Below are 26,643 nucleotides of genomic sequence, written 5' to 3'. Positions count from 1 at the left end.
ATCCCAACCTCGACCCCAACCTCGATCCCCAACCTCGACCCCGATCCCAACCTCGACCCCGATCCCAACCTCGATCCCAACCTCGATCCCCAACCTCGACCCCGATCCCAACCTCGACCCCGATCCCAACCTCGACCCCAACCTCGACCCCGACCTCAACCTCAACCTCGACCCCAACCTCGACCTCAACCTCGATCCCGACCCAATGTCTGTAACCTACTCTTAACCATCTCTCGTGGAATGACTCTTTTATTCATCTTTCCTATTGGCCACCTTGATCGTCATCGTCGTGGTACACACAGATGTTTGTCTCTACAACATTAGTGACAACAAACCCAACCCCTTTTCGTTTCCTACCTATCGCTCAGAATGCAGTATTTTCTACATGCTCTCATTGATGTCCCCAGCCATTGTTAGTTTGTTGTCGGTGCCCGGAGTAGTAGACACATCAGTATTAGAAACGGTAACATTGTGTCCCATTGGTTAACACAGAAAACCTCACATAAACTATCTCCATAAAAGGTCAACCCTCTTTTTGTCTCCGTCTCTCTTCTACCTGCCAATCTGTACATTCATTTGAAACAAAGCTGTACACAAAACAACATACAGTAACTGTATATACAGTATATAATGGGGATATTATTGCACTGCGAAAGGTAAAGAAGCCCCCCCCCCTGTTGATTTAAAAAAGGATATACTCTACCATAGTGTACATTTTGGGCCATTTGTGATTTTTTTTTTCAACACCACAACAACGTTCCTTGATTCTTTGCATAGTAAAGTTCTGGAATGGTGGAGAACCTCTACATCGTAATCCAGAGCCGTATTTATAAAATGTCAATGTAAATGTACATGGCTCTGACTCCACCCATTCTATTTCTACGTGCTCATTCAGAGTTGGAAGAGTAATAGTCAGTTTTTTTGTTGTTGTTTTGTTTTCCCAATCTAATAACTATCACGTCAACTTTCAAAGGGATTTGTTTGTTGAAAGCCTAGTCCAGAAAACTAATATTATATTACAAAACTCCTATACCTGCCTCCCTGTAGACACGACTACTACAGGACTAAAACGGACCTCTTCATACTCTGTATGCGTCCTAAATGGTGCTCTGTTTCCAAATGGCACCCTATTTCGTGCACCACTTTTGACCAGGGCCCCATAAGGCTCGGGTGTAAAGTAGTGCACCGTAGAGAATAGGGTGTCATTTTAAAATGGCACCCTCTTTCTCTCCCCCCAGTTTGACCTGTGTCAGACCTGCAAACATCACGTCAACCTATGGTTTAACTGCATTCTTTTCTATTCCAATGTATACCCAGCAACATTAAAACATTTGTATATATATATATATACAAAACAACTGCAAAGGGCCTATCTACGACACCCCAGTATCAGTGTCTTACGTGGGGGATGAAAAGTGTAACACTGTTTTGAAAACACTGCATCATTCCAGATATTGTCTTTGGTATTTTCTTCTAGCCTGTATACCTTTTTTTGTTTGTTTTTTTTTTGGTACAAATTACAATAAACACCTTTTTTTTTTTTAAGAGTAAACATAAGTAAGCTACTGTAATAATTTCATTATTCAAGGAACTCTTGTCAAAGTCAAAAGCTTGTTTTACATTTCAGCAATTACAAGGTCCATATCACAAGTCTCTTTGGATTTTAGAATCCCTTTCATTTCCTTTTTGTGTGTGTAATAAGTGTATAACGTGTTTTTAAAGATGTAAGAATGAGAGGAAGAGGCAACAGTGAATTGTCCCTTCATTCGCCTCTCAGTAATCCCACTGTTGAGCTAGCTCTGAGCTTGACGGTCCTGGACTCTTCTATAGCCAGCCAGCCAAATCAGTGGGTTTTAGTTGACTTTAAAATCACCGGACAGGTTGCTTCTAGGTCCCAGCTGCATTGTAAGGGCATCGGGTTCTTTACTATGTGGTCAACATTATTGTCCTTTACTCCAAAGCAACAAACACACAAGGTCAGTTCCTTTCAAAGTCCTTTCCATATCTCCCCTGTGAGGCAAGCGCTGAGCTGGCCCTCCATCTTAGATGCTCCTATAGGTCACTGAAATTAAGAATTGTCCAAAACCCACCAGTCCCTTTTATCACTGTTTTTTTTTCCTTTCTCTTATTTCGCTTAATGGTCCTTTCTCCTGACCTTCTCTCCCCGGCTCCCCCTAGAGGTCGGTGCCAAAACTGCCCCTCTTCACCCTCAGGCTGCCGCCCCAGCCCCGGGGACAGGTGTTGTGGGTACGCTGCAGTCCTGGAGACCTCAGCCCAGAGTCCTCCGACTCCACCGAAGCATCCGAGTCAGTGAGGGACCTGGTGTTGTAGAGCCTTACTGGGGACCGGATTACCCCTGTAGGGGTGGGAGGAGGGCTGGCGAAAGGGGGAGACTGGCACCCCATGGCCCTGGACTGGTAGGGGCTGAAGGGGGGTTTGGAGCTGCTGCTACTGTGGTCGTAGCCCTGGTGGTGCTGGTGGGTGGTGTTGTCACCTAGTGGGGAGATTGGGAGGTTGTGGCCGCTCAGAGCACCTGGGGACGGGCTGTTTTTACGTTTGGCCGCGTTGATGATGTTCTTGGCTAACAGGCGATGGTTTGCGTTGGAGTTGTTGGGGCTGACAATGGGAGACTGGCATCTGGAACCCCAGGGAGGGGACAGGGGTGAGGGGGAGAGAGGAGAGGTGATGGTGCCTTGGTGAGAGGGTCTGGAAGAGGAAGAGTTGGAGATGGTGGTGGAGAAAGGCTTGGTTGTCTGGTTGATGTTAGGGGATTGACAGCGGGACCCCCAGGGAGATACAGGCGATATAGGTGAGGTGGTAGTGGATGGTTTAGGCCTGGATAAAGAGGCTGTAGAGAAGGGTTTGGTGGTCTGGTTGACCACCGCGGGGGACTGGCACCTCGTCTCCCAGGGTGGGGAGACAGGGGAGGTGGGTGTGGTGGTGCCCTGGTGCTGGGGCCTGGAAGAGGAGGAGGAGGTGATGCTAGTCTGGGGGGTAGGTGACCGGACCCCACTGGGAGTGGGGGGTCCCTCTGGGCTGCTGAACCGACGGGTGAACTGGGGTGTCCTGGTGGGAGTGGGGGTGGTGTGGGTCGGGGTTGGAGGCGACTCCTTCCTCGTCTGTGGAGAGAGAGTAAAGAGTATAAAGACATGTGAATGTACAGAGACATGAATGTGAGACACCATGATGATGCTAAACAAGGTTAGAGAGACATGAATGTGAGACACCATGATGATGCTAAACTAGGTTAGAGAGACATGAATATGAGAAACCATGATGATGCTAAACAAGGGTAGAGAGATGAATGTAAGATAAACTAAAGGCCTTCTATGCTCGCTTCGAGGTAAGCAACACTGAAGCATCTATGAGAGCACCAGCTGTTACGGATGACTGTGTGATCATGCTCTCCGTAGCCGATGTGAGTAAGAGCTTTAAATAAGTCAACATTCACAAGGCCGCAGGGCCAGATGGACTACCAGGACGTGTACTCCGAGCATGCTGGCAAGTGTCTTCACTGACATTTTCATCTTCTCTTTGACAGAGTCGGTAATAGCAACATGTTTCAAGCAGACCACCATAGTCCCTGTGTCCAAGAATGCTTTTAAAGGCTGATCATGGCTCACATCAACACCATCATCCCAGACACACTGGACCCACTCCGATTTGCATACCACCCCAACAGATCCACAGATCTCTCCACACTGCCCTTTCCCACTTGGAACGGAAGGAACCCCTATGTGAGAATGCTGTTCATTGACTACAGCTCAGTGTTCAACACCATAGTGCCCTCAAAGCTAAGCTAAGGTCCCAGGGACTGAACACCTCCCTCTGCAACTCGATCCTGGACTTCCTGACGGGCCGGCCCCCAAGTGGTGAGGGCAGGCAACAACACATCCACCACACTGACCCTCACCACAGGGGTCCCTCAGGGGTGCGTGCTTTGTCCCCTCCTGTACTCCATGTTCACCCACGACTGTGCATGACTCCAACACCATCATTAAGTTTGCCGACAACACGATGGCAATGTTCCCTGAACATATTTTTTCGGCACTGAGAAAATGTCAGGTCTTGCTGAGTGCAAACTTCAACGTTGTGAAAAGTCTGTGCAACTCCTGGTGTGCTTTTATTGTAAACACTGAGGTTGTACCCACTTTAAGTTACAGTTATAACAATGGCTACTGTAGCTATTTGGTCCTAATGTAGGCCTATTAGAATGGTCTACCATCAAAAACAAAAAGGTGAAAATGCATCCCATAATATTCTAACATGTAAAATAGCTGTTCTATCATTCAGCCTGTATTAGCAGCCAATGTGTGGTGTTCAATGTAAGCCTACATTCAGTGTTTTTTTTGTTGTTGTTGAGTTTTTGAAAAAATATGCCTGGCTTGAAATGAACCTGTTGATCCACTTGTCCTTCAGACAAGGATGTGACTGAAAATGTGTTGTTAGATGCAAGAAACCACTATACAAAATAAAGTTAATTATTATTCCCATACCATTATTAGAGAGAAAATAAATGATGCCTCTGCCTAATGGCTACTTAGCTCATTCTGTCTCAAAAAATACAACACGGCCCTATTAGGACAGAAGAAATGCTCTTTACCTGAGTTTCTTTTCAAAGATGTCTAGAAATGTACATGTTTTGTGTTCTTGTTGGAGGCGACCACTCCTCCACTGCTGACTACAAACTATCTATAACTGAGCTAATAAGTCACTAAGGATATTAACTAACTGTTCACATGTGGCTACATGCAGCTCTCACTTTGATGAGTGCATCTACTCACAACAAATGTATCTACTCACAATCGCTCATGCTGTAAACACAGTCCAGTTCTAAGGAATGGCACAAATCCATATATGGCAATGGTCTATTTGCATATGGGGATACTGCAGCTCTGATTGGTTATGCCGCACAGGTCTGTAGAGTACGGGCTGAGTCATCCCTGAGTCAATGCAATATAATCCTACTGGGGTGCAAAAAATATATATATTGTATACTAAGTCTTGCTTAGTTCATTTTGTTTCAGTATGTTGCATTGAAAGTGGCAATTCACCCAGTAGAGGAAAACATTGATAGTGTTAACGAATGCGGTAAACTGGAAAGTTTATTTTGCACAATGGTGGTAAACGATGATGAGACCAGCCAATAGGGAGGAGGTCAGAGACCTGGCAGTGTTGTGGCAGGACAACAACCTCTCCCTCAATGTCAATAAGACAAAAGAGCTGATGGTGGACTACAGTAATCAGGGGGGGGGGGGAGCGTGCTCCCATTCACATCCACGTGACTGCAGTGGAGCGGGTCGAGAGCTTCAAGTTCCTCTGTGTCCACATCACTAAGGATCTATCAACGTCCAAACACACCAACACAGTTGTGAAGAGGGCACGACAACGCCTCTTCCCCCTCAGGAGTCTGAAAAGATTTGGCATGGGCCCTCAGATTCTCCCCAAAAAATCAACAGCTGCACCATTGAGAACATCTAGTCTGGCTGCATCACCGCTTGGTATGGCAACTGCTTGGTATGGCAACTGCTTGGCATGCGACCGCAAGGCACAACAGAGGGTAGCGCGTACGGCCCAGTACATCACTGGGGCTGAGTTCCCTGCCATCCAGGACCTCTATACCAGGCGGTGTCAGAGGAAGGTCCAAAAAACTGTAAAAGACTCCAGCCACCCTAGTCATACACTGTTCTCTCTGCTACCGCACGGCAAGCGGTACCAATGCACCAAGTCTGGAACCAACAGGACCCTGAATAGCTTCTACCCCCAAGTCATACACTGTTCTCTCTGCTACAGCACGGCAAGCGGTACCAATGCACCAAGTCTGGAACCAACAGGACCCTGAATAGCTTCTACCCCCAAGTCATACACTGTTCTCTCTGCTACCGCACGGCAAGCGGTACCAATGCACCAAGTCTGGAACCAACAGGACCCTGAATAGCTTCTACCCCCAAGTCATACACTGTTCTCTCTGCTACCGCACGGCAAGCGGTACCAATGCACCAAGTCTGGAACCAACAGGACCCTGAATAGCTTCTACCCCCGAGCCATCAGACTTCTAAACAAGACTGCTAAATAGTAAATTAAATGGCTACCTGTCCCAGACTACCTGCATTGACCCATTTGCACCAACTCTTGTGCACTGACTCTATGCACACACACACTTGACTCTACCCACAGACTCACACATACTTACACCGACAACCCCAACGCACACACACACACACACACACACACACACCACATGCGCCCACACACACACATAACATGCACACACATGCGTACTGACGCCCCACACACACACACACACACTCTTTCACACTCACCCTTACAAATACATACAGTACATAGCTACCTCACTTACCTCGTACCCCTGTCCATTTCTCGGTACTGGTACTTCCTGTATATAGCTGTGTTATTTTCTACTTCCTGTATATAGCCATGTTATTTTCTACTACCTGTATATAGCCATGTTATTTTCTACTCCCTGTATATAGCCATGTTATTTTCTACTCCCTGTATATAGCCATGTTATTTTCTACTTCCTGTATATAGCCATGTTATTTTCTACTTCCTGTATATAGCCATGTTATTTTCTACTTCCTGTATATAGCCGTGTTATTTTCTACTTCCTGTATATAGCCATGTTATTTTCTACTTCCTGTATATAGGCATGATATTTCTATTCTCTGTGTGTAGAGTAGGTAACCTAGTGGTTAGAGCGTTGGGCCAGTAGCCTAAAGTTGCTAGATCGAATCCTCTGAGCTGACAAGATAAACATTTGTCGTTCTGCCCCTGAACAAGGCAGTTAATCCACTGTTCCTCGACCGTCATTGTAAATAAGAATTTGTTCATAACTGACTTGCCTAGTTAAATATGGGTTAAAAAAATTAAATGTAGACATGTTATTTTCTACTACCTGTATATAGCTATGGTATTTTCTACTTCCTGTATACAGCCATGTTATTTTCTACTTCCTGTATATAGCCATGGTATTTTCTACTTCCTGTATATAGCTATGGTGTTTTCTACTTCCTGTATATAGCTATGGTATTTTCTACTTCCTGTATACGGCCATGTTATTTTCTACTTCCTGTATATAGCCATGTTATTTTCTACTTCCTGTATATAGCTATGGTATTTTCTACTTCCTGTATATAGCCATGTTATTTTCTACTTCCTGTATATAGCCATGTTATTTTCTACTCCCTGTATATAGCCATGTTATTTTCTACTTCCTGTATAGAGCCATGGTATTTTCTACTTCCTGTATATAGCCATGTTATTTTCTACTTCCTGTATATACCCATGTTATTTTCTACTTCCTGTATATAGGCATGATATTTATATTCTCTGTGTGTAGAGTAGGTAACCTAGTGGTTAGAGCGTTGGGCCAGTAGCCTAAAGTTGCTAGATCGAATCCTCTGAGCTGACAAGATAAACATTTGTCGTTCTGCCCCTGAACAAGGCAGTTAATCCACTGTTCCTAGACCGTCATTGTAAATAAGAATTTGTTCATAACTGACTTTCCTAGTTAAATATGGGTTAAAAAAATTAAATGTAGACATGTTATTTTCTACTACCTGTATATAGCTATGGTATTTTCTACTTCCTGTATACGGCAATGTTATTTTCTACTTCCTGTATATAGCCATGTTATTTTCTACTTCCTGTACATAGCTATGGTATTTTCTACTTCCTGTATATAGCCATGTTATTTTCTACTTCCTGTATATAGCCATGTTATTTTCTACTTCCTGTATGTAGCCATGTTATTTTCTACTTCCTGTATGTAGCCATGTTATTTTCTACTTCCTGTATAGAGCCATGGTATTTTCTACTTCCTGTATATACCCATGTTATTTTCTACTTCCTGTATATAGGCATGATATTTATATTCTCTGTGTGTAGAGTAGGTAACCTAGTGGTTAGAGCGTTGGGCCAGTAGCCTAAAGTTGCTAGATCGAATCCTCTGAGCTGACAAGATAAACATTTGTCGTTCTGCCCCTGAACAAGGCAGTTAATCCACTGTTCCTAGACCGTCATTGTAAATAAGAATTTGTTCATAACTGACTTGCCTAGTTAAATATGGGTTAAAAAAATTTAATGTAGACATGTTATTTTCTACTACCTGTATATAGCTATGGTATTTTCTACTTCCTGTATACAGCCATGTTTTTTTCTACTTCCTGTATATAGCCATGGTATTTTCTACTTCCTGTATATAGCTATGGTGTTTTCTACTTCCTGTATATAGCTATGGTATTTTCTACTTCCTGTATACGGCCATGTTATTTTCTACTTCCTGTATATAGCCATGTTATTTTCTACTTCCTGTATATAGCCATGGTATTTTCTACTTCCTGTATATAGCCATGTTATTTTCTACTTCCTGTATATAGCCATGGTATTTTCTACTTCCTGTATATAGCCATGGTATTTTCTACTTCCTGTATATAGCCATGGTATTTTCTACTTCCTGTATATAGCCATGGTATTTTCTACTTCCTGTATATAGCCGTGTTATTTTCTACTTCCTGTATATAGCCGTGTTATTTTCTACTCCCTGTATATAGCCGTGGTATTTTCTACTTCCTGTATATAGCCATGGTATTTTCTACTTCCTGTATATAGCCATGTTATTTTCTACTTCCTGTATATAGCCATGTTATTTTCTACTTCCTGTATATAGCCATGTTATTTTCTACTTCCTGTATATAGCCATGTTATTTTCTACTTCCTGTATGTAGCCATGTTATTTTCTACTTCCTGTATATAGCCATGGTATTTTCTACTTCCTGTATATAGCCATGGTATTTTCTACTTCCTGTATATAGCCGTGTTATTTTCTACTTCCTGTATATAGCCATGGTATTTTCTACTTCCTGTATATAGCCATGGTATTTTCTACTCCCTGTATATAGCCATGTTATTTTATACTCCCTGTATATAGCCATGTTATTTTCTACTTCCTGTATATAGCCATGTTATTTTCTACTTCCTGTATATAGCCATGTTATTTTTTATTTGTTATTCACTGTATCACTTTTTAATCTTATGTTTAACTCTGCATTGTTGGGAAGGGCCCGTCAGTAAGCATGTCACTGTTTGTCTGCATCTGTTGTCTACGAAGCATGTGACATATCTGTACCTACTTAGGCCCTAAGGGTAACCTGTACCTTGAGCCTGGAGTATGTTTTCATGCTAGACAAGAAAGGCCAATGGGTCATACCATTCTTTTGAAGGTAGGGGCCATGGGTCATACTATTTGTCTGAATGCTTTTAACCCTTGGGGGCTTTTAGAAAGCTAAGACCCTTTCTTCACAAAAAAAAAAAACAGGTTGTGGAATGCAGTGTGATCACTCATATTGTACAGGGTGTTTCCATTACCTTAAGAGAGAATCTTTTAAAACTGTTACTCCTTTAAAAAAAAGACTGATTGTTGGTTTTGCTTTGATGTATTTGTGTGGTGTCTATTGACTGTTTTTAAATGTTTTCCTGCAGAGATATACATGTGGGCGATGTACTATATGCGTCAGTAAACTATGGCAATAGAACCTGATTATGGTTATGATTATGGGTACTATAAAGGTAGATGAGTGGAAAACGTCAGGGTAGAAGAAACAGACGACAGGCTAGGGTAAAAAGAAGACAAAACAAAAGAAAGAAGTTTCCAGGAAAACAGAAAGGATAAAGGTTTAATCAGGAGAGAAAAAGAAACAGTCCAAAACAGGAAAAAAAAGAGAAGTTTCTAGATACAGAATTGGAAAACAGAAATCAGCACATAAAAGATTAGAGACACAGAACAACCAAAGTCCTTGGTGTCAGCTAGCTGGTTTAGTGATCAACACATCTGAAAACATATTTTTTTATTCTATATTGTTGTTCTATGAATGGGAAATGAGTGCATCAGAGATAAGAGAAACGAGGAAGCTATACCTATTATTATTATTATTGTCCACTAGCTCCAAACACTTGTATGTTTTGAGGCTCACCTATTTGGTTTTAGTAAACAACGTCGTAAATCTGAAAACAATCACAAGTTATATTTTCATTCTATGTCGTTCTACGTATAAACACCTCACCTGAAATTATGGCTCAGTCAAGTCGTAAAAACCATTTCAGATACGTTACATCAAAATGGCACGCAGCAGTGTGTAAATGACTGACATCGATGGCCTCAGAGTCAGAGGCTCACAGGACGCTAATAGCGGTATATCATTTGGTAGTTCTCGTCTAAGGGCTGAGAAACTGAGAATCAGAAGTCTAGGTCTACGTCTCAAATGGAACCCTATTCCCTGTACAGTGCACTACTTTTGACCTTGGGCCCTGGTCAAAAGTAGTGTACTGTACAGGGAATAGGGTGCCATTTCAAACAGCAGTCAGTCTATATTAGAAACAGAGACATTAAAAGGGAGTTCCCTGCCTGATACTTTCATGTCTGTAAGCTTGTATTAAATTACTAAATCATAGATCATATAATAGACGCCAGAGCATCTGTTAAAGGGCTGTGTGTATCTTGTTTTCTTTTGTTGATCTCTGCTATTCTCTTCTTCTCTCTCTCTGCTATTCTCTTCTCTCTCTTCTCTGCTATTCTCTTCCTCTCTCTCTTCTCTCTCTTCTCTGCTATTCTCTTCTTCTCTCTCTCTGCTATTCTCTTCTCTCTCTTCTCTGCTATTCTCTTCCTCTCTCTCTTCTCTCTCTTCTCTGCTATTCTCTGCTATTCTCTTCCTCTCTCTCTCTCGCTCTCTTTCTTTCTCTTTCTCTTTGTATCAAGTCTTTCTGGAGACTTGAAGGGGAAAAACACTGGAAAAAGTGTGAACCCGATTTCTCACCCCAATTTTCTTTAGAAGTTGACGGAAGTACACTCAGTGGTTTTTATATATTGTACTATTTGTCAAATATTCCCCTGTTAATCTGACATTAAATAATGTTCCTTTTCTGGGATTTGATTTAACCACTAATGAAGCAGCAAAACCATGAAATCAAGATTCCACAAGGAGCTCAAACAAAATGTGTGGCTTTAAGTGTAGAGAAATAATCTATGTTGAGCTTTGTACTGTGAAATAACATCAACAGTGATGTCTAATCCTGTAGTATCTAGGTATCTAATAAATCGACTGTGTGTATCCGTTGTATCTGTTGTTTGCAATATAGTAAAATAAGGCTCTTTCTGTCTATCTGTTGTACTTTGGTCATGTTAACACAGTTCAGAGTAGAAACAGAGTAAAAGCAGAGTAGATCTATTGGTAGAAGAAAGAAGGCCTCCACACCTGGGGTTCGATCCCTGCCCTCTTGGCAGAGAAGGTGGGTCTGGGTGTCTGGACGCTCGACCGAGGAGAGGCCACTCTCTCCGGAGAGAAGACAGAGACAGGAGAGGTGATCCTGGTGTCCCTCAGCTGAGTTCCCCCGTGTTGAGGAGGATAGTTATCCCCACCTCCAATTCCTCCTGTTGGGGCCTGAAGTGAGGGGGACAGGGTAGGCCTGAAGCGGGGCAGGCTGTTGTAGTTGTGTGATGGAGGGTTGGAGGAGGGCAGGGAGGCCTGCCTGGAGTAGGCCTCAGATGAGACCAGGGGTTTAGGTGGTGGCGGGGCCCCCCGGGGCAGAGTGCTCAGCAGGGTGCTGGTAGAGTCCTGGACTGGGTTGAAGATGAACAGGGAGGAGTTGAGCTGGTAGGGCTTGTGCCTGGAGAGGTCCATCTCTATCTTGGTGCAGCCGTTCTCCAAGGGTGGTTCCTCTGGGACCGGGGCCGGAGTTTGAGCCTGCTGGCTGGGCCTCCTGTTCGAGGGCTGAGGGGTCTGGAGGTTCCGGGTCAGCCTGGCACTGAGGTCAGTGTTGTTAGCGATAGCTTTGACCCGGCCAGGCATATTAGATGGATAGACCCAAGATGGCGGCAGAGATGCTGTGGGAGATGGAGACCTCATCTGACCACCTCCACCACCAGACACATTCTGGTTCTCCACTACGTACTTCTCCATCCTGGACTGGCGCTTAGCGAACAGCTCGGCCCCCTTCCCTGATGCATTGGTCAGGATCTGCTCTGGCTGGTGCTGCCCCCTGGGCTCCCTGGTCCTGGAGCTCTTGAGACAGGAGGACCACTCCGGCACGTTGGCAGCCTCCGCCTTCACCTCCTCCCTGGCTAGGAAGTTAGAGGCCTCGGCCCCCAGAGCCAGCAGCTCCTCCTCTGGGGCTGAGTCGGGAACGGAGCGGAGGCCGTGCTTCTTCCTATCATCGTTCCCCTGGACCAGAGAGAGGAGTTCAGGGTTGGGTGCCATGACAGGCTTCTCCTTAAAGGTGAACATGGACTTCCTGGCTGTCGACGATCGTCTGATGGCCGCCGCCCCTTCCTCCAGGATTCCCGTTTTGATTGGCTGCTGCTGGTTCTGTTGGCCTATAGGCTGAGGGGTGAAGGGAACAAAGGTGTTGGGTCTAGGGGAACTTGGAGGAGGGATGTTGTGGGTGACAGGAGGGTTGGGGGGTAGATACTGGGACACTGGGGCAGCTGTAGGAGGAGGGTTGTACTGGGGGACGGGTGTAGACCTAGGGAACATGACGGTAGACATGGCGGGAGGACTGGAGAGAGACTGGGAGGGAGGAGGAGGATGGATGGGGAAGGCTGGGAGAGGAGGCATGGGGTATGAGGGAGGAGGAGGAGGAGGGGAGAAGGCTACGGGGCGAGTGGCAGTGAAAGGAGGGAGAGGGGGAGTGGAGTCTGAGGTAGCTGGGGGAAGAGTTGGGGTAGGATAAGAGGGAGCTGGAGGTATGTTGTTATCCATGACGGGACTCCTGGCCTTTGGGGACTTGGGTTGTACGGTGGGCGGGGAAAAGAAGGGTCTGGCTGTCCGGTTTACGATGGTGGGGGCCTGTCTGGAGAGGGACATAGAAACTCGCCCGCCATTTTGGATCTCTCCAGCAGACCCCTGGGTGCTGTGGAAGCCATTACGGGTCTCAGGAGGAGCTGTGGGGTATGTGTATGACCCCCTATTCATCCCCACTTCCTCTCTGACTGGACCGGTGTTGTTGTCATTTACTGATATTATCTCATCCTTCACTTCACCCTCAATATCCTCGTATATTTCCTCTCTTTCTCTCTCTCCACTCCTCTCTTCCTCCTCCCCTTGTCTCTCGTTCACAGGCTGGAAGTGTCTCTCCTGTGTCACTGTTTCCACTTCCTCGTAGATGTGCTCGTCACCTGGGTCCTTCATGATGTCACTTCCAGTGACCTCACTTCCAGAGGGTGGCGACCAGAGTGGTTGTTTTGTCCCGCAGCAGTTCAGTTGTCTGTCTGTCTCTGTCCCCTCACTAGGTCCCCCTCTGTCTTCTTCCCATGTCAGGTTGTTGTTCCTGGTATCTCCGTCTCTCTCCTCTCGCTCCTCTTCCCTCGTTCTTTCCCCGCAGCTCTCTAGCGTGAAGGCGTTGACTCTCTGCTGGCGGCGGTTGAAGAGCTGGACTCCGCGGGAGTTGGAGCAGCCAGACGGGACGGTCAACTGGGCAGCGATGATCTGTGACCTCACCCTCGCCTCCTTCAACTCCTTCTCTGATAGGCTGGCGCTACGTGTCAGGTCTGGAGGGGGGGGGGGGGGGGGGGGATAGAGGTAAGGAAAGTAATAGAGAGGAGGAGGGGGAGAGAGGGATGCAGGAAGAGAGAGAGGAGAGAGAGAGAAGTAGTGATGGAGGACGGTGGGGAGAGAGAGAGAGATAAATCAAGATTGTTATTTGATGACAGCAACAAAAGCTTGGACAAATTCATTGAACTCATAACCCCAGAACAGACTGGGGACGTGTGTTAGTTAGCTATCATCTTTTACAGAAAACAAAAGAAACCATTTCAACACCTCTGTTGAAAGCATTCCCTCAACAATAAGCGTTGTAAATGTTCAAACTAATGTGAACCAACGAGGACAAGGTTTTAACAAGTCATAAATTCACTTATTCCACATTTAGTTGTGTCACAGGCTGAATTCATAACGGATACAATTTTTTACCCCCTCACCTATCGACACATAAAACCCCATAATGACAAAGTGAAAACATTTTTTACCCTCTCACCTATCGACACATAAAACCCCATAATGACATAGTGAAAACATTTTTTACCCCCTCACCTATCGACACATAAAACCCCATAATGACAAAGTGAAAACATTTTTTACCCCCTCACCTATCGACACATAAAACTACATAATGGCAAAGTGAGAAAAAAAAATGTACCCCCTCACCCCTCGACACATAAAACCCCATAATGACAAAGTGAAAACATTTTTTTGAGTCTTTTTCAAATTTACTGAAAAAATGAAATACAAAAAATATCTAATTTCATAAGTATTGACACTGCTGAGTCAATGCACGTTAGAATATACGATGGTACGTCTCGAAGAGTTTTGCACACCTGGATTGTACAATATTTGCACATTATTAATTTCTAAATTCTTCAATCTCTGTCAAATTGGTTATTGATCATTGCTAGACAGCCATTTTCAAGTCGTGCCATAGATTTTCAAGACGATTTAAGTCAAAACAGTAACTAGGCCACTCGGGAACATTCAATGTCGTCTTGATAAGCAAATCCAGTGTATAATTGGCCTTGTGTTTAAGGTTAATGTCCCGCTGAATTTGTCTCCCAGTGTTTGTTGGAAAGCCTCTAGGATTTTGCAGCTGCTTAGCTCTATTCCGTTTTTTTTTTTAATTATCCTAAAATAAACTCCCTAGTCCCTGCCAAAGACAAGCATACCCATAACATGATGCAGCCACCACCATGCTTGAAAATATGAAGAGTGGTAATAACTTCACCATGCTCATAGAAATACTTGTCAGCTTTTTTTTTATCGTTAAAAAAACATTTTTTTTATCTACCAATAGGTGAGTTTCTTTGTGAGGCACTGTAAAACGTCCGTGGTTTTTGTGTTTGAAATTCACTGCTTGACTGAGGGCCTTAACAGATAATTGTATGTGTGGGGTACAGAGATGAGGTAGTCATTCAAAAAGTACATTAAACACTATAATTGCACACAGTGCAACTCATTATGTGAATTGTTAAGCACTTTTTTTTTTACTCCTGAAATTATTTAAGCTTACCATAACAAAGGGGTTGAATAGTTATTGATTCAAGACATGTCAGCTTTTCATTTTTTAAATAATTTGTAGAAATTACAAAAAACTTAATTCCACTTTGACATTATGGGGTATTGTGTGTAGGCCAGTTACACAAAATCTCAATTTAATTAATTTTAAATTCAGGCTTTAGCACAACAACGTGGGAAAAAGTCAAGAGGTTTGAAAACATTCTGAAGGCAGTGTAGCTGTACTATTTAAAAAGGCAGTGTAGCTGTACTATTTAAAAAGACAGTGTAGCTGTACTATTTAAAAAGACAGTGTAGCTGTACTATTTAAAAAGGCAGTGTAGCTGTACTATTTAAAAAGACAGTGTAGCTGTACTATTTAAAAAGACAGTGTAGCTGTACTATTTAAAAAGACAGTGTAGCTGTACTATTTAAAAAGACAGTGTAGCTGTACTATTTAAAAAGGCAGTGTATCTGTGCTATTTAAAAAGGCAGTGTAGCTGTACTATTTAAAAAGACAGTGTAGCTGTACTATTTAAAAAGGCAGTGTAGCTGTACTATTTAAAAAGGCAGTGTAGCTGTACTATTTAAAAAGGCAGTGTAGCTGTACTATTTAAAAAGGCAGTGTAGCTGTACTATTTAAAAAGGCAGTGTAGCTGTACTATTTAAAAAGACAGTGTAGCTGTACTGTTTAAAAAGGCAGTGTAGCTGTACTGTTTAAAAAGGCAGTGTAGCTGTACTATTTAAAAAGACAGTGTAGCTGTACTGTTTAAAAAGGCAGTGTAGCTGTACTATTTAAAAAGGCAGTGTAGCTGTACTATTTAAAAAGACAGTGTAGCTGTACTATTTAAAAAGACAGTGTAGCTGTACTATTTAAAAAGACAGTGTAGCTGTACTATTTAAAAAGGCAGTGTATCTGTGCTATTTAAAAAGACAGTGTAGCTGTACTATTTAAAAAGACAGTGTAGCTGTACTATTTAAAAAGGCAGTGTAGCTGTACTATTTAAAAAGGCAGTGTAGCTGTACTATTTAAAAAGGCAGTGTATCTGTACTATTTAAAAAGACAGTGTAGCTGTACTATTTAAAAAGACAGTGTAGCTGTACTATTTAAAAAGGCAGTGTAGCTGTACTATTTAAAAAGGCAGTGTAGCTGTACTATTTAAAAAGGCAGTGTAGCTGTACTATTTAAAAAGGCAGTGTAGCTGTACTATTTAAAAAGGCAGTGTAGCTGTACTATTTAAAAAGGCAGTGTAGCTGTACTGTTTAAAAAGGCAGTGTAGCTGTACTATTTAAAAAGGCAGTGTAGCTGTACTATTTAAAAAGGCAGTGTAGCTGTACTATTTAAAAAGGCAGTGTAGCTGTACTATTTAAAAAGGCAGTGTAGCTGTACTATTTAAAAAGGCAGTGTAGCTGTACTATTTAAAAAGGCAGTGTAACTGTACTATTTAAAAAGGCAGTGTAACTGTACTATTTAAAAAGGCAGTGTAGCTGTACTGTTTAAAAAGGCAGTGTAGCTGTACTGTTTAAAAAGGCAGTGTAGCTGTACTATTTAAAAAGCCACATAATTGTTTCTGCTACATATGGTTATCATTACCTGGTGCTGTACTGTGTTATCCCTCCAACCAAATGTGGTAGTTAGTTAGTTAGTTAGTTAGTTAGTTAGTTAGTTAGTTAGTTAGTTAGTTAGTTAGTTAGTTAGTTAGTTAGTTAGTTAGTTAGTTAGTTAGTTAGGTGTTTCACTGTTCAGACTGGCACTGGTAAGACGTAGTTCTGACTAGACTGTGGACAAATGTTTAAAACAAACACTTTCACAAAAGAGAACATCCTGCTCGACAAAAGTTGAACAAATACTACAGGTCTTAGGTTGAACCTTTTACTCCAGTGGGCTAAATCAGGGTCACACAGAGTGTTTCTGGGTCGTCTTAAACAAATCTACTTTGAAACAAAAGTATGGTTATGGGCTTAAGAAAAGAAGACACCTGTACCATGTCAGATAAAGAGTTGAAATGTATCACATTTTGAGTTTGCGTCCCAATATTACACTTTATATACGTCACAGAAGACTGAAATAAAACACAACTATTTGACATAAAAACACAACTATTTGACATTTAAAAAAAATAAACATTCACCCATGAGGCCCCAAGGTCATTTGATTTCAGGAAAGGGCTACAATCCCAGTGCAGTCAAAAAAAACGTGATTTTCATGTGTTTTAAATGTGTTTCCACACTATGAGGATGGAATAATACTGTGAAATTGTGAAAATTATGATCATGTCCTTTTAGTGTAAAACTGACTGAAATGTCAGCCTGTTTTGATGGGATGAAGCGTTGGGCTTTCCATGGTGACATCACCACGCTGTAAATTAGTTTATAGACCAATAAGAAAGAGTTTCAAACCTCTCGGCCAATAAAAGCTAGATTTTGAAGTTTTACCCTCCCCACTCAGACCACTCCCAGCAAAATTGCTATTTGGCTAAGAAGCTATTTTTTGTTCCTTTTTTGCCAATTATTTTGAAAACAAACACATTAAGGTACCTCATTTTTTACTCAGATAAAAACGCCTGCATTGGATATTTAAGGTTCAGGTTTAGCAACGAGGAAAGCATTTCAGACGAATCAACTATTTTTTCAGTAATATAATATGTTAACTATGATGACTTGGCACCGAGGCTCATTATTTAGACAATGTGATAAAAAATAAAATAACAACAACAACAACAACAACAACAACAAAAACGGTGTTTCTGTTGAAAATGGAGGCTTGGTTTTATTATCCGAGTTTAAGAGCTCCGATCAGAGCAGGAGAAAGTTTTTCCCTCTCTACCATCTGGTCTCTCACCAAGCATTCCTCAGCAGCCCAGAACATTCCCTCTCAGCATTCCCAAATGGCACCCTATTCCCGACATAGTGCACTACTGTTGACCAGAGCCCTATGGGGCACTGTGGTAAGGAATAGGATAGGGAATTAGGGTTCTATTTGGGACTAAATCACTGCCTCAGTCAGTCTCTGAGTCTCAGGCATGACTTTATAATGTCTTCAAGGCTGTAGATCAACCCTTTATTAATCGTAAACCATTTCATCCACAGCTCTTATGTACCTCTCTCTATTTCATCCACAGGTCTATGTTCCATACCGTTTCAGCCACAGGTCTATGTTCAATACCGTTTCAGCCACAGGTCTATGTACCTCTCCATTTCATCCACAGCTCTATGTACCTCTCCATTTCATCCACAGCTCTATGTACCTCTCCATTTTATCCACAGGTATATGTACCTCTCCATTTCATCCACAGCTCTATGTACCTCTCCATTTCATCCACAGGTCTATGTTCCATACCGTTTCAGCCACAGGTCTATGTTCCATACCGTTTCAGCCACAGGTCTATGTTCCATACCGTTTCAGCCACAGGTCTATGTTCCCTACCGTTTCATCCACAGCTCTATGTTCCCTACCGTTTCATCAACAGGTCTATGTTTCCTACCGTTCCATACCTTCAGCCACAGGTCTATTTACCTCTCCATCACCAGTATCCTGGAGGAATGTTTGAAATGCCTTTGCACTGAGGATACTTCTCTAAAATATCCCTCCTCGAGGCTTTTCATTCCCTGGAATGGGAGGAAATGTATATTGTGTGTGTGTTATTCTGATCAATCACTACGACAGACAATCACAAACAATCCTCACTGACTATTGTATTTCACGTATATCTTCCCAGGTTACGCATACCATGACTATTCTGTTTTCCATTCCTGAGATCCTGGTTTTAGTAGGTGAGGTCTTCACCGTGGAGATCTCTAACTGTGTTTCTGACTGTGATTCACTGGAAATCAGATCCAGCTCTGCCTCTGTCCAGACACCATCACTATTAAAACAACACCCCTGACAAAGCTGACACCGCAGCAAACCTTCAACCTCTCCACATCACGACCATCCAGACAGGCAAACCTTCAACCTCTCTCCACATCACGACCATCCAGACAGGTTACCTTCAACCTCTCCACATCACGGCCATCCAGACAGGTTACCTTCAACCTCTCCACATCACGGCCATCCAGACAGGCAAACCATCAACCTCTCTCCACACCACGACCATCCAGACAGCTACTGTACATCGACTGATGGGAACCACGGTGTCCTAGCCAATCACAACAACAACTAAAGCAGCCAACCAGCTGGCTCCAAACTCTGACTTGGGGGCCGCATTCCACATGGCACCCTATCCCCTACCTGTAGTCCACTACTTTTGACCAGAACCTTATGGAAAAGTAGTGGACTATATAGGGAATAGGGCACCATTTGGAACACACTTAGCTTTCCCAGGGTGTTCATATTAAAGGCAGATCTTCCTGGCTCTGAGTGGGTCTTACATTAAATAGCATGATGATCCCTCCAACTACAGTTTACAGCCAGTCGACCAGACCAGACCAGGAAGGGGGGGGGGGGGGGGGGGGGGGCAGAGAGAGATAGAGGAGAGGGGGAAGGAGAGTTAGAGTGATAGAGGGTGAGGGAGAGAGAGTGTGGACTATGTAGCGAATAGGGTGCCATTTGGGACTCATTACACCTATCAGGTGACGCATAGTTGCGCAAACACACAAACCATCAATCAAGAGCATTCTGATATGATAATGAAATATTGACGACCAAAATAGTTAATTTCTCCTGACGTTTGCCTTGTGCAATGGTAGGACACACTGAGTTATATGTGCGCAGTACAATTTAATAAATGGTCATGATTTAGGCATTTAATGACCGTTATTTGGTAAATATATTAACCCAAAAGGGGAGGCAGGGTAGCCTAGTGGTTAGAGCTTTGGACTAGTAACTGAAATGTTGCTAGATCAAATCCCCGAGCTGACAAGGTAAAAATCTGTCATTCTACCCCTGAACAAGGCAGTTAACACACTGTTCCTAGGCCGTCATTGTAAATAAGAACTTGTTATTAACTGACTTACCTAGTTAAATGAAGGTAAAATAAAACGAGTGCAAAGCAGATGATGAGTCAACCGTTTTCTCACCGTTTTTTTTTTTGTAGACTAAACTTCGGACAGAAATCACAGATGTCATATGGCCATGAAGTAGCGTGGATTCAATTTTCCACTACATTAAATTACCGCATCACATGGTGGAACATTCATCAAGTGTGAATTCAATCCCATTTACGAGAGAAAAAGTTACACTATGGAAAGTCCATAAAACATCCATAAACGTTATTTCACCGCACATACCTGGATAAATAAAGAAAGGGCACATTCTAAGTTACAAAACGATTCAACTTCTCTCTAGCTTTGAAAACCAACGGAAAACGTCAGAGTTTAGAGTGGAAATACATTTACCGATACGTTTTCTGCTCTCACGAGGAAGTTACAAAGTAACTTTTACCACTCCCTTTTCAGTCTTTCCTTACCTTTTTAAAAGTCAGAGACCTCCGCTCTTTAGTTACCGTTCCACAAGCTTTTCCAATTGAACTGTATCTGCTTCCTCCACACCCCCCTTTCTGCTGCTCTGCTCGACAGAGGATCGGATTTCGTTTTCGTTGCAAAAGCTGCTGGTCCCAACAGCGCGCACAGCACAGGCTCAACTCGCCTCCATCCAGTCCAGTCCAGCGCGCACACACACACACACACACACACACACACACACACACACACACACAAACTGACTTCACATTGACTGTGGCGCAGACAGAGCAGTTCCAGAGGTTGAATAGTGCCATCATAGAGATGATAGTAGATGATTTTACATTTCCAAACGTAGACTGTATTTCAGATTGAATCAATATGACACTCAGAATACGAGTGAAACCAGAAAGATAAACACATAAATCCCCTTGATCACCAGGAAGGTGTAGAGATCATATGGGTGATGATACCATCTGCCAAACTTTAGCTTAGCCTAGTGGTTAGAGCGTTGGACTAGTAACCGAAAGGTTTCTGGATCGAATCCCTGAGCTGACAAGGTAAAAAAAAACTGTCGTTCTGCCCCTGAACAAGGCAGTTAACCCACTGTTCCTTGGCCTTCATTGTAAATAAGAATTTGTTCTTAAAACTGACCCCCAGAGGAGGGTAGAGACCATGTTGAGTTAGACCAGAAACCAGAGGAAGGTAGAGCCCATGTTGAGTTAGACCAGGAACCAGAGGAGGGTAGAGACCATGTTGAGTTAGACCAGGTACCAGAGGAGGGTAGAGACCATGTTGAGTTAGACCAGGAACTAGATGGTAGAGACCATGTTGAGTTAGACCAGGTACCAGAGGAGGGTAGAGACCATGTTGAGTTAGACCAGGAACTAGATGGTAGAGACCATGTTGAATTAGACCAGGTACCAGAGGAGGGTAGAGACCATGTTGAGTTAGACCAGGAACTAGATGGTAGAGACCATGTTGAGTTAGACCAGGTACCAGAGGAGGGTAAAGACCATGTTGAGTTAGACCAGGAACCAGAGGAGGGTAGAGACCATGTTGAGTTAGACCAGGAACTAGATGGTAGAGACCATGTTGAGTTTGACCAGGTACCAGAGGAGGGTAGAGACCATGTTGAGTTAGACCAGGTGCCAGAGGTTAAAGACCATGTGTACAGCTGGTGGATTGGACCATAGGAAGATCCTCTAGGCCCTTTAGGAAAGTTAGGTTAGGCACCTGACCTTCTTTACTCTGTGGAGAGAGAGAAGGGAGTGTCTTCCTGTCCACATGCCCGCTCTCTCTCTCTCTCTTGTCGGGGCTAGGTGACTCAGACCTTCCTGCCTACCTCCCTGTCTGCCTCCCTGTCTGTCTGTCAGCCCTCTCCAGGCGGTCCCTCTCTGTCTGTCCTCTCCAGGTGGTCCCTCTCTGTCTGGCCTCTCCAGGCGTTCCCTCTCTGTCTGTCCTCTCCAGGCGGTCCCTCTCTGTCTGGCCTCTCCAGGCGTTCCCTCTCTGTCTGGCCTCTCCAGGCGTTCCCTCTCTGTCTGGCCTCTCCAGGCGTTCCCTCTCTGTCTGGCCTCTCCATGCGTTCCCTCTCTGTCTTGCCTCTTCAGGCGTTCCCTCTCTGTCTGTCCTCTCCAGGCGTTCGCTCTCTTTCTGGCCTCTCCATGTGTTATCTCTCTGTCTCTCCTCTCCAGGTGGTCCCTCTCTGTCTGTCCTCTCCAGGTGGTCCCTCTCTGTCTTCCCTCCGTGAACTCCAGAGTCCTTCTCTCTGGGCTTCAACCTGCAGGGAGGGACATGAACTTCCTTTGCTTTCCTCCAACAGAGACACAACTTGGCCCTTGGCAATGAGGCTCCCTCCCACTGTCGTAACTTCCCTCTCACTCTGGTCTGACCTGAGTCTTTCACTCTCTCAATTCAAAAGGGCTTCCTTGGAATTGGGAAACATATGTTTACATTGCCAAAGCCAATCTCTGCCTTTCTTCTTGGGATCTCATTTGTCGAAGGTGCGCTCGTACAAAGAAATACTTTAAACATTGTGTGTGCCAGTTTTCTCACAGAGGTTGTTATTTATACATTTTGAATTTAAAGCAAATGTCAGACCAGGAGAATGAACAGCTGCTGTTCTTATGAGGGAAGTGGAGGCGTTTGATGCACAGGAATCATAAGAACGGCACGCTAATAAAACCATAACGTACTGTTACTATTACTATTGTTATATAGGTCTAAATCACAATCACATTACAGGACATGTCTGGTTTAATTCCCAATACAAAACGCATTTTATGCTCGTTTAACAGCAAAACATGGTTGAAAGTAAATAAACCTGTAGCCGATTTAATATCTTTGCAAGTATATACAGTATTGCTGTGTGATAGGATCTCAACGTCATGTGATAGGAGCTCAACGTCATGTGATAGGATCTCAACGTCATGTGATAGGAGCTCATCGTCATGTGATAGGAGCTCAACGTCATGTGATAGGATCTCAACGTCATGTGATATGAGCTCAACGTCATGTGATAGGATCTCAACGTCATGTGATAGGAGCTCAACGTCATGTGATAGGAGCTCAACGTCATGTGATAGGATCTCAACGTCATGTGATAGGATCTCAACGTCATATGATAGGAGCTCAACGTCATGCGATAGGAGCTCAACGTCATGTGATAGGAGCTCAACGTCATGTGATAGGATCTCAACGTCATGTGATAGGATCTCAACGTCATGTGATAGGAGCTCAACGTCATGTGATAGGATCTCAACGTCATGTGATAGGAGCTCAACGTCATGTGATAGGAGCTCATCGTCATGTGATAGGAGCTCAACGTCATGTGATAGGAGCTCAACGTCATGTGATAGGATCTCAACGTCATGTGATAGGATCTCAACGTCATGTGATAGGATCTCAACGTCATGTGATAGGAGCTCAACGTCATGTGATAGGAGCTCAACGTCATGTGATAGGATCTCAACGTCATGTGATAGGAGCTCAACATCATGTGATAGGATCTCAACGTCATGTGATAGGAGCTCAACGTCATGTGATAGGAGCTCAACTTCATGTGATAGGATCTCAACGTCATGTGATAGGTGCTCAACGTCATGTGATAGGATCTCAACGTCATGTGATAGGATCTCGACGTCATGTGATAGGAGCTCAACGTCATGTGATAGGATCTCAACGTCATGTGATAGGATCTCGACGTCATGTGATAGGATCTCAACGTCATGTGATAGGATCTCAACGTCATGTGATAGGATCTCAACGTCATGTGATAGGAGCTCAACGTCATGTGATAGGATCTCAACGTCATGTGATAGGAGCTCAACGTCATGTGATAGGATCTCAACGTCATGTGATAGGATCTCAACGTCATGTGATAGGAGCTCAACGTCATGTGATAGGATCTCAACGTCATATGATAGGAGCTCAACGTCATGTGATAGGAGCTCATCGTCATGTGATAGGAGCTCAACGTCATGTGATATGATCTCAACGTCATGTGATATGAGCTCAACGTCATGTGATAAGATCTCAACGTCATGTGATAGGATCTCAACGTCATGCGATAGGAGCTCAACGTCATGTGATAGGAGCTCAACGTCAAGTGATAGGAGCTCAACGTCATGTGATAGGATCTCAATGTCATGTGATAGGATCTCAACGTCATGTGATAGGAGCTCAACGTCATGTGATAGGAGCTCAACGTCATGTGATAGGAGCTCAACGTCATGTGATAGGAGCTCAACGTCATGTGATAGGAGCTCAACGTCATGTGATAGGAGCTCAACGTCATGTGATAGGATCTCAACGTCATGTGATAGGATCTTAACGTCATATGATAGTAGCTCAACGTCATGCGATAGGAGCTCAACGTCATGTGATAGGAGCTCAACGTCATGTGATAGGATCTCAACGTCATGTGATAGGAGCTCAACGTCATGTGATAGGATCTCAACGTCATGTGATAGGAGCTCATCGTCATGTGATAGGAGCTCAACGTCATGTGATAGGATCTCAACGTCATGTGATATGAGCTCAACGTCATGTGATAGGATCTCAACGTCATGTGATAGGATCTCAACGTCATGTGATAGGATCTCAACGTCATGTGATAGGAGCTCAACGTCATGTGATAGGATCTCAACGTCATGTGATAGGAGCTCAACGTCATGTGATAGGAGCTCATCGTCATGTGATAGGAGCTCAACGTCATGTGATAGGAGCTCAACGTCATGTGATAGGAGCTCAACGTCATGTGATAGGATCTCAACGTCATGTGATAGGATCTCAACGTCATGTGATAGGAGCTCAACGTCATGTGATAGGAGCTCAACGTCATGTGATAGGATCTCAACGTCATGTGATAGGAGCTCAACGTCATGTGATAGGATCTCAACGTCATGTGATAGGAGCTCAACGTCATGTGATAGGAGCTCAACTTCATGTGATAGGATCTCAACGTCATGTGATAGGTGCTCAATGTCATGTGATAGGATCTCAACGTCATGTGATAGGATCTCGACGTCATGTGATAGGAGCTCAACGTCATGTGATAGGATCTCAACGTCATGTGATAGGATCTCGACGTCATGTGATAGGATCTCAACGTCATGTGATAGGATCTCAACGTCATGTGATAGGATCTCGACGTCATGTTATAGGAGCTCAACGTCATGTGATAGGATCTCAACGTCATGTGATAGGAGCTCAACGTCATGTGATAGGATCTCAACGTCATGTGATAGGATCTCAACGTCATGTGATAGGAGCTCAACGTCATGTGATAGGATCTCAACGTCATGTGATAGGAGCTCAACGTCATGTGATAGGATCTCAACGTCATGTGATAGGATCTCAACGTCATGTGATAGGAGCTCAACGTCATGTGATAGGATCTCAACGTCATATGATAGGAGCTCAACGTCATGTGATAGGAGCTCATCGTCATGTGATAGGAGCTCAACGTCATGTGATATGATCTCAACGTCATGTGATATGAGCTCAACGTCATGTGATAGGATCTCAACGTCATGTGATAGGATCTCAACGTCATGTGATAGGAGCTCAACGTCATGTGATAGGAGCTCAACGTCATGTGATAGGAGCTCAACGTCATGTGATAGGATCTCAACGTCATGTGATAGGATCTTAACGTCATATGATAGTAGCTCAACGTCATGCGATAGGAGCTCAACGTCATGTGATAGGAGCTCAACGTCATGTGATAGGATCTCAACGTCATGTGATAGGAGCTCAACGTCATGTGATAGGATCTCAACGTCATGTGATAGGATCTCAACGTCATGTGATAGGAGCTCAACGTCATGTGATAGGATCTCAACGTCATATGATAGGAGCTCAACGTCATGTGATAGGAGCTCATCGTCATGTGATAGGAGCTCAACGTCATGTGATAGGATCTGTACGTCATGTGATAGGAGCTCAACGTCATGTGATAGGATCTCAACGTCATGTGATAGGATCTCAACGTCATGTGATAGGAGCTCAACGTCATGTGATAGGATCTCAACGTCATATGATAGGAGCTCAACGTCATGTGATAGGAGCTCATCGTCATGTGATAGGAGCTCAACGTCATGTGATAGGATCTCAACGTCATGTGATATGAGCTCAACGTCATGTGATAGGATCTCAACGTCATGTGATAGGATCTCAACGTCATGTGATAGGAGCTCAACGTCATGTGATAGGAGCTCAACGTCATGTGATAGGAGCTCAACGTCATGTGATAGGATCTCAACGTCATGTGATAGGATCTCAACGTCATGTGATAGGAGCTCAACGTCATGTGATAGGAGCTCAACGTCATATGATAGGAGCTCAACGTCATGTGATAGGAGCTCATCGTCATGTGATAGGAGCTCAACGTCATGTGATATGATCTCAACGTCATGTGATATGAGCTCAACGTCATGTGATAGGATCTCAACGTCATGTGATAGGATCTCAACGTCATGTGATAGGAGCTCAACGTCATGTGATAGGAGCTCAACGTCATGTGATAGGAGCTCAACGTCATGTGATAGGATCTCAACGTCATGTGATAGGATCTTAACGTCATATGATAGTAGCTCAACGTCATGCGATAGGAGCTCAACATCATGTGATAGGAGCTCAACGTCATGTGATAGGATCTCAACGTCATGTGATAGGAGCTCAACGT

At 43.7% G+C, this 26,643-nt stretch overlaps 1 protein-coding gene across 6 annotated transcripts in view; it reads right to left on the bottom strand.

Moving 5' to 3' along the window:
• Positions 1-714: 714 nt before the first annotated feature.
• LOC110489230 (synaptopodin) overlaps positions 715-26,643 on the bottom strand; it is a 48,575-nt gene continuing 22,646 nt past the window's right edge. For 3 of the 6 annotated variants that reach the window (XM_036943512.1, XM_036943513.1, XM_036943514.1), the window contains 2 exons: positions 11,271-13,561; positions 715-3,119 (listed from right to left, as the gene is read on the bottom strand). In XM_036943512.1, coding sequence (XP_036799407.1) covers positions 2,175-3,119; positions 11,271-13,561 — 3,236 coding nt within the window. In that variant the 3' untranslated portion in view covers positions 715-2,174. Of the gene's footprint in view, positions 3,120-11,270; positions 13,562-19,046; positions 19,187-20,464; positions 20,644-26,643 lie in introns of those variants that run through there. The other 3 variants (XM_036943515.1, XM_021561870.2, XM_021561868.2) reach the window with 3 other exon arrangements.

This window comes from Oncorhynchus mykiss, chromosome 14 (genome assembly GCF_013265735.2).
Source record: "Oncorhynchus mykiss isolate Arlee chromosome 14, USDA_OmykA_1.1, whole genome shotgun sequence".
NCBI lineage: Eukaryota > Metazoa > Chordata > Actinopteri > Salmoniformes > Salmonidae > Oncorhynchus > Oncorhynchus mykiss.
The sequence above is the reverse complement of the archived record's forward strand: the minus strand, read 5'-3'. Positions and strand labels throughout refer to the sequence as shown.